The sequence below is a fragment of the Carassius carassius genome, chromosome 35 (assembly GCF_963082965.1).
Source record: "Carassius carassius chromosome 35, fCarCar2.1, whole genome shotgun sequence".
NCBI lineage: Eukaryota > Metazoa > Chordata > Actinopteri > Cypriniformes > Cyprinidae > Carassius > Carassius carassius.
The window spans coordinates 8,028,752-8,038,139 of record NC_081789.1 but is presented as its reverse complement, the minus strand read 5'-3'; the positions used below and the strand labels follow the sequence as shown (position 1 = coordinate 8,038,139).

The window sequence follows — 9,388 nt, the reverse complement described above, 5'->3', positions numbered from 1 at the left end:
TTTCAGGTGTGTTTGTAAGTGCCTACAATTGCCAAATGAGTTTTGCATTTTGAACAGTGTTTTACAAATGATAACAGGTGTAATGGTGGTGGCCGCCCTAGCTTAAATTTTTAAAGAAAATGTTCGGGCGCCAGACAAGATAAATCCTGATTTTGTTTTTGAACAAAGTGTCTAATGTAAGAAAACGTGTGTAGTGTTTGGCAATAAGTGTGTTACAGAATTGCAAACAAAGTGCAAAGTTGAAAATGTGTTTAAGCTATGGTTACACTGTGTTTAAGGTATGCTACAAGAAGTTTAGGTATTGAGGCTTTGGTCTAAGCATTCAGTTTTAGTGTGTAAGCAATGGGCAAAAACAGATTTTGAGTGCAAGTGAAATGGTTTTGCAGTGATTGTTTGATTTTGATGGAAGAGTCACATCAGAAGTAATGTTGTGTTTTTTTGCAAGACAGAGAAGAAAAAAAACTCTGGTCAGATCCAGCCTTACACTCTCAAAGCTTTACTCTTTCTCTCCTCATTCTCCAATTCCTACATGTACATTTCCTCCTCTCCTTTGTCAGATTGTTTCCATCTATTGTTCATATCATCATTCAGTCACCTGTGCCACTTGTGCAATCTAAACTGGCTTGTATTTTGTACAGTTAGTTAGATCACATCATTAGAAACAAGTGTGAACAATTTTGAATCGTTGTGGGTAAATGACAACTGTGCTTTAGTTGCGTTTAACAAATTTTGCCTCGTGTTTAACATTTTTCAGCACAAATGCATTACATTGTGATAACTATTTAAGTGAATGAGCATGTGTTTAGAGTTTTGCAGAAAGAGTGGATGAGATTTGCAAATAGAGCCTAACTGCCTGAATGTGTTTAAGGTTTAGCAGAATGAGTGTTTTATTCAACAAATTGGTTTAAGCTAGTTGGAATTTGGTTCAAATATCGGGGTTTAGTGTTTTAGCAATTCAGAAAAACTGTAATGAAGTAAATTGCAATGTTGCAGTTTTAAAAAACACCGTTAGATAGCGCCAGATGACCAAAATGAGAAACATAGACGTGAAGTTTAATGTTTTATTGGATTGCAATACCTTTAGACTCCCATTAAAAGTATGCTCATAAATATCATTTCTAGCAAATTAAAGCTATTTTGAGGCTCTCTCGGAATCATAAAATGCATTAAGTGGACAGCTTAAAACGTTAAATAGACAGGTCTAATGCCTGCTGACTTAAATACAAAAGGATGTCTACTCTTGTCCAAAAGAGGGCGCCGGAGAACTTCAGGTGATTTAGAGGGAGACCGTTTACATGACAATATTCACTAGCCTAGAAAATATTACTCACATTTCATGCTTGGCACAAAAGTTTAACAAATTATTTTAAAGAAATTGTCAGTAGTCTTGTCAATATTGATCAAGAACTAACTGATGTCTTGATTGAGCAAATCTTGGAGCTGTTTTTGACGGACCTGCATTTTGATGGATTGTTTTGGAGACATTTAGTTCTTTAGGGAAAAAAAATAATAAATAAAAAATAAAACTTAACTATACATCACAGTCGCCAACAACATCAACGTAAAATTCCATGTTCTATTTTTCATAATAAAATGTCAGTTTGTAGGCTATAGGCTATAATTCATTATAAGTAGGTTATTAAGATATAAACATACATTTATTTTTTTGATCCCTGACATCTATGACCACACTCTTCACTTCATTCTTGCTTAAAGGTCTAGCGCCTTTTAAAATCTCTCATTTGAAATTGCTGTCTAATTTACAGTTTAATTTAATTTTAATGTTCACTTAAATTTTTCATTTTGAAATTCCTTCTATAAACAGATGTCCTTCTGATATAGGCCTATAGGTATATAGACACGACTGTGTACCTGTTGTCCCTCTCTAAAGGTTATGTGTTGTTTTTTGTATGAGTGATATTTGTTTTATTAGCCTACATTTTGTATTTTCTTAAGATTACACCCCCACCCCCACCCCCCCCCTGTTCATTCGTAGTAGTAGTAGTATGTAAACAATGCTGTGAAAAATTACCAGTGCTACCTTAGATTAGTAAAACAATATATTTGATTCAATTTTAAAGGAATAGACACCTTTTATTTTATGGGCAACAAATGTAACTATTGTACGTCATCTGAAAAAAAAGCGATGCGATGTGTGTATGTATGTACAATAGGCCTATATAATCTGAAATCACACTGATCCTTTTTATGCATGCTGACTGAACAATATTAAGTTTTAAAAGCACTTCGCGCTAATGTGCAGTAGGAAACTCAACACTGCGTTTACCTTTTCTAGGTGTTGTTGCCTTACACGTGCCCGTCGTAGCGCATGCGCCGTGAGGTGTCCCTCTATTTTTATTGCCAGGTGAGTAGATTTTGTTCAGGTAAAGTGGAATTTTGCTTAAGGACACAGGACCCAATGAGATAACGCTGTGTGATGTACCACATTCATAAAGAAGACACAAGAATGTCATTAATGGGCAAAATGGGAGACTGGCAGGTACGTTCTCTTTTTTATAAGGTAGGCTATACGAGGGTGATGAAGGAGCACGTTTTACTTTTCTATATAAGTGAGAATTAAGTCGTACACGGTTGCTTTTCAGAAAGGTTTTCCAGACAGTATTAGTAATTAATCAATGTGAATAAAATGCTACACACAAAATCTGTATAGTTCACGCAGGTAGGTTTGCGTTTGAGACGGTGAAAGATAGGGTGATGGCAAAGGCGAGACAGCGGTGAAAAATAATAGCTTGATCAGATTTATCTAAAATAAAGCACTAAAGCACTCTCAGGGTGGTTGGTGAGAGAGTCCTAATTTGTTGTTATATATTAACGCTGTTTATTTCATTTTGCACACTGGTTAAATGTTTTCGTTTGACTCGTTTCCGATATTATTGCAATTTGGTCCTTTTGTGGAGGCCTACATAACGCAGTTTACTATAGTAGCGTGAACGAAAATTTATTTATTTATTTATTTATTTATTTTCTTCTCTATAGACATTTTTTATCCTACAATTATAGGTCAGTGTACTTTTTGTTATTATTGTGTGTGTGTGGTGATGTGACCCATTATGACATTGTAAAAAAGAAAAGAAAACCGAACAAGAAAGTAAACCAAAAAAAAAAAAAAACGTGAATCAGTCATTTATTTTGTTAATATAATACCATAAATAACTGACAGACTGTGTCCATTTAGATACGAATATTGTGAATGGGCAATTTTCCAACATTGAAAATTAGCAAATAGAGAAGAAGAATGAAGACTAGTTTTGCTTTTCTTTTGTGTGATTGGTTTCAATGATGCGGACCCCCAATCATTAAACAGCAACAAAGCAGCACACCTATTTCTATTGCGCGTTTTCTTTGCCTCCCTTAATCGTCATTGTGTCTTAGTTTCTTTCGGCCTCTCATTAATGACAACTGAACTCACCCCACCAAAAATGGTAATGGAGATAAGGGAGAGACAACGCCTTAGACTCGGCGACCTGTCTCCTGACCTCATTCACATTAAACAAGCCATGTTGTTGTGTTAATTATTTACATTTAACAAATTGCGCCGTTACACGCTCTAAATAGGTGTATATCTACTGAAGAAGATTTTTTTTATTATTATTTTTTTTTTCGAATAAAACTATTTTCAGGCCCAGGATCACTATAGGACTAAACAACAGTTTGCAGTTGTCAGTCTGGAATCAGTGTGGTTTTGCCCACTAAATCACGTGCATGCTGCAGCAGTTTTATATAGTTGTTCAATATATAGGGTGCTCAATTTTACAGGTTGCTCTTGGGTTGTAGATTCGAAAACCTAGAACTTCTTGAAGAACGGATGTATGCAAATCGCATGGCCTATGATTAAAAAAAAAAAGAAGGAAGAAAGAAAGAAAAATCTTTTTAATGGTTCGAGTTACACATGGCCTATTAACTCCGCTTTGAATTAATCCAATTGGATAATTAATTCCAAAGAAATGGTGAAGTCATCATTCACCACTGATATTAACCCCTGCATTTACAGTTCCCTTTTGAAATACAAATGGAACTCGGTAAAGGTATTTTTCTACCTGTGTATATTCATTGGCTTTGGTCTCTTGATATGCTAATGAGGGTTATTACAGTAGCGCTCGAGTCTCTCTCTTCCACCATTAGAGGGAGATCTGAGCGCGCAGCTCGAGCCTTGTGCACTGTGTCAAACTCAAGCGAAGGCGCACTTCACTCTATCCACAACCAATGAAAATGCTTTGGAAATTAACTGATAATATTAAATATGAAGACTTTGAGGTAAGCAGCTTAACCAGGCTTTTAATACCAAATATTGCATGATATTTACCATAATTCTGAACGGTTTAACTTTTAAATAAGTAAGCTTTTATTATATTTATTTTTTTCTTTCTGTGTATACAATTTAATTCAACACACGAACACGTGATAAATAACATACTGCAATACAGCATGATCAGGAAACAGTCATTTTCCAACATAATAAATTAATATATAAAATAATAATAACAATAATAATACATACACACATACATTCACGTATCACACATGTAAATGGCTGTAGAAGTTATGTAGTACAACAACAACAACAACAAAATAATAATTAAAACGTAATATCGAAATGTTTCGTTTTAAAATAAATGTATTTGTCTTTGTATATATATATATATATTTTTTTTTTAGTTATTGCTTGTCTTCCCTTCTAGTATGCGATATGATTTGTTTGGTGAATGCAGTAGGCTAATATATGGTAGTCGTTTTCGGAATGGTGAAGCCAGTAAAACATGTTTTCGCTCGTTTCTGGAGAATCACATACACCAAGATCAGGGAAATAATATCTGCACTCCGCGCGTCCTTATGGGTTTCTTTCTCTCGACGCACAGACTCGCATTAATTGTAATAAGTATTTACTTTCTGTTTCATAGTAGCCTAATCGCGTATGACACGAAAGCTTAGAGGGAAGCGTGTAGGATGATTATACATGCGTTAAGTTGGTTGAATATTTGCCCTGACTATGAGTTAAGTTGCATCGGCGTGTGTTGATGTCTTGGTCGTTGTTAAATTCGTGGTGAGGGATTTTAGTGGGCCATGGAGCACGAACAGACGACGAAGACTTATGTGAAAAACAATGAGCTAGACGAGCATCCAGTGAACAGTAAAATGTGCCACCCCAGATGCCCTCAGCGTTTGCTGGATTTTCACCATAATCAGAGGTGCACATTGTTTCCTTGCTTGTGTTCTTCCCCCCTCGTTCTGTCTTTCTTTCACTTTTGCTTGCCTTCGAACCTTTTAAAATGTTTCCCCCTTCTCTGATTCGTCAGACGCAGGAGAATGTCCCTCTTTTGTCTCTCTCTCCCTCTCTCTCCCACTCACTCTCTCTCTCTCTCCTCATCTCTGATTAGATATACTGATTCCCCATTCAATGGACGTCATTTAGTGCAGTCTGCCTTGAGTTGCTTCCTCGCTTCACGCTCGATTTCCGACCATTCTTCTCTTATTAAGTATTCGTGTAATATTAATAGTCATGAATATCTACCATTAGGAGTGCAGAAGAAGAGGCAGATCTGTGCTAACATGAGCTCAAGCGAGGGAACAGTTCACTGACAGAGCCGGGAGACGCCAAGGGGATCTAAGAAACTTTAGAGAAAAGCATTGCATCTAAACAGCAGAAGAAGAGAAGTGGGAATTTACCCAGATTCTGATGGATTATTGCTTTATTTGAACGCTGGCCACCGCCACCTCGCCCTACAATTATCGTTGGCTTGATAATTTAATTTGCACGTTTGCAATTTTCGTTTTGTTCCTCTGAAATTCTTGTCTTTTGAAGTCCTCGGAAATCTTCGCTGATGTTAGTGCACAGTTTTTCCGCGATGGTGAGTGACTGTCGGGAGTAAAAATCTGAAGACTGCGCTCAGAATTTACTCTTTTTTTGTATTTAGTTATTTATGTATAATTATTTCGATCCTTTCGTTTTGTCCGTTCCATCGTGCAAGCGGTAATTGGCAGCATAAAATGCTATTACAAAGACTGAATACTTTATGTGAGCTCTGATTATTTTTATTTGCCTCTCTGTAGGATCTTCAATTTCTGAATAAACAACAAACTATCGATGTACATTTTAATGTAGAATAACATATTATTATATAGGGATATTATTCTAATTATAATGTAGTGTTGTTGTTTTGATATTTTTGTTTTTGACCAGATTAAAGGCATGTTTGGTTTTCTGTTTAAATATCAATTACTACGTACAATAACAAATCACTCCTGTTTATCTTTCCCCCCTTTAAATTATATATAATTATATATATATATATATATATATATATATATATATATATATATATATATATATAAACAGCACTAAAAGAGCACTATATATTTCTTTTCTAAGGATCGCCACGACGGGACCAGCAATGGCACAGCCCGGTTACCCCAACTGGGCAGCGTGGGCCAGTCTCCGTACACCAGCGCTCCTCCGCTCTCTCACACGCCCAATTCAGACTTCCAGCCGCCGTACTTTCCGCCACCCTACCAGCCCATCTACCCGCAGTCTCAGGACCCTTACTCTCACGTTAATGACCCGTACTCCATCAACTCTCTGCACGCCCAGCCTCAGCCACAGCACCCGGGCTGGCCCGGCCAGCGCCAGAGTCAGGAGAGCAGCCTGCTGCACCAGCACCGCGGGTTACCGCATCAGCTGTGCAGAGAGTACCGCAGAGAAGTGCTTCTTCCCTCGGGTCACGGCATTGAGACTGGACTCACGGATTCAATCCCTATCCATGGAATACCTCACTCTTTAGAAGATGTTCAGGTAAGGAGAAAATTAATTCTTATAATGTAACCTCCATAATCCAGCTTCATTATTTGGATTTGCTGCTGGTGCCATTTTCTGTATAACCTAGCACAGAAAAATATCGGGACACATATTTAAATTGTTCTTATTTAAGTTGTTTTATTGAATCACGGAAGGCCTAATGAACAACAGATCGGTTCTTGTCAGAATAAATTGCTCAAGTTGGTAAAAAAGAAATAAAAAAGATAAATTGTTGTTTTAATATAAATATACTATTTAAATGTATATTTGCTGGTGGTAGTCAATTATGTTCGACATTTTTGCCTTGATGGCCAATGGTAAACGTTCCATGTTTTATGAGGAAAACCATTTAGAAAGAAAGTAATTTTATGTAAAGTTCTATTTTGAACGGTAGCGAAAAATAGGCCTATACCTTTTCTCCATGAATTAGTTATTGTATTTTTTTCTCGCTGTTGCTCATCCCAGTAACACAGTGTGAGTGGTGTACTGAGCTTTTTGATTAATATTGTCTGTCATTTTTGGACGTGATTTTTGGCTGCCCCCCTTTTCATCAGTAATTTAATTGCAATGTGCCTGCTGAAGAGATCTGACGAATTGAGTCAGGACAAAATTCTCTGTTCCACCAATAGAGCATGCTTAATATGTTCCTTACGTTTATTCTCTGGGTAAATAAATATATTTAGTATTATTATATTTTATGATATGAAATAATATAATTAAAGTTTTTACAATTTCAAATACCTAGGCTACATTTAGACGTAATTAAGATGACTAAAAAAATATTTGCTTCTATAAAGATGTTGCTTATAATAGACTATGCGTATAAATACTAGGCTACTATGTAAAGCGTTTGTGCATTTTCTCTTTGGATTGCATTTAACTTCGTTTGCGAAAAGTACGATGATGTTTTTTAGCTTTCGATCATTATTAATAGGTATGCTTTTTGATCTTTGCAGCATGTTGAAGATCAAGGAATTCACATCCCAGACCAAACTGTAATCAAGAAAGGTAAGCAATTTCCTCTCAAATACCGTACGTGCTTCCACTGGCAGCTCTCCGCTCGTAAAGTCTAGCCGTGCTTGCTTTGAGACAGATCGGGTTAATTTGTAGGCCTTGAGATAGCTTGACGAAAAGGCACCAATCATTTTAACCAAGTGTTCCATAGCGGGCACTATTCGTGTAGCTAATATGTTGGTGCTTGTCACAGTCTGTGACTAAATTTAAAATGGTACCCTTGAATGAAATTTGCTGAATGTCTCATTCAAAGATGACATGAAAAGCGCGCATAGAGACTTAGTTTACTGTGAAACACATTTGTAGTGAATTAAACAAATGCCTTCTGTGTAAATTTTAGTTTGTCATTATTTTGCAATTACGTGCCTCTTTGTGTCGTTCGGATCGAAATGGTCAAAGAGGGCTGCAGGAGAAGTAGTGTGTTGAGATCGAATTGTTTTCTTATACGTGCGCTGTGGCTAGATTGCATTTTCTTTGTTTTAACATTATAAAAGCTTTGAAAAGTTAAATTTGTATAAATCCACAAAAAATACACACTGCTCATACACGTAATAATTGCGATCTAACGAGTTCGTTTAACTCCTCTTGTCTATATTAGTCTCCCCTGAGCTATTAATGTCACTAGTGATCTATCCAGCAGTGCTTGTGCTTTTGTTTCCGGTTAGCACATAAAGAAACAACGGGCGCTGCAGCAGGATTTAGGCCTGAACACTTATTTGTAAGCGCTCGTGTTTGTATTTCGGATTTGTGTATGTCATTCGATGTGCTGATGTGGCAAGGTTACCAACAGTTTAGAGATTACAACTATTATGAGAAATAATACACATTTTTATTTGTAGGAAGTATTGGATTAAAATGTATTAATATTGTTAGTGTTATTATTTAAATAATAATAATAATAATAATAATAATAATACATAGCCTATACGTTTATTCAACATTTACGTGGATTATGCCACTTTTCCCCTCTCTTTTTTTTCGTTTATCACTTTATGTTTTATGACGTTCAACAAATAACAGTTACATTGAGCAGTTAAAATGTAAGGCTATGCCATGCTTGCTGAAGTGTGATTTTCTCCAAGCTTGGTGTGAAGTCACCATTGCGATAATATGAAATATTTTGATGGCTGGGCCACTTCATTACTTGGGGCATATTGCAGCAGTTACATTCATAAGCTGAATGAAAAGCTATTGCTGTGGTATCTATTTTCCTTCCTCTCTGATAAGACCATATTGCCTTTGATTCCACATAGGCGTGCGAGATGATGTGCATATAAACGCATGTCTAATCTTACTCAAAAGCTGCCTGCTGCATAGCAATTCATCTTTTTTCCATTTTGTTGGTGCTGTAGACTGAAACGGGGGGCCTAATCATGTTCTTTTTTCCCCCAAGGTCCTGTTTCCATATCCAAGAACAACAGCAATGTTTCTGCTATACCGATAAATAAAGACGGGCTTTTTGGAGGTGTGGTAAACCCAAACGAAGTGTTCTGTTCGGTTCCGGGTCGTCTGTCTCTTCTTAGCTCAACATCAAAGTACAAAGTCACAGTAGCGGAGGTGCAG

At 36.5% G+C, this 9,388-nt stretch overlaps 1 protein-coding gene across 3 annotated transcripts in view; it reads left to right on the top strand.

The window, feature by feature from the left end:
- The first annotated feature begins 2,347 nt into the window (after nt 1-2,347).
- LOC132115942 (transcription factor AP-2-alpha) overlaps nt 2,348-9,388 on the top strand; it is an 11,533-nt gene continuing 4,492 nt past the window's right edge. The window contains exons 1-4 of one of the 3 annotated variants that reach the window (XM_059524380.1): nt 2,348-2,500; nt 6,389-6,808; nt 7,768-7,819; nt 9,219-9,388. In XM_059524380.1, the coding sequence (XP_059380363.1) occupies nt 2,438-2,500; nt 6,389-6,808; nt 7,768-7,819; nt 9,219-9,388 (705 nt within the window). In that variant the 5' untranslated portion in view covers nt 2,348-2,437. Of the gene's footprint in view, nt 2,501-4,126; nt 4,276-5,336; nt 5,868-6,388; nt 6,809-7,767; nt 7,820-9,218 lie in introns of those variants that run through there. The other 2 variants (XM_059524381.1, XM_059524382.1) reach the window with 2 other exon arrangements.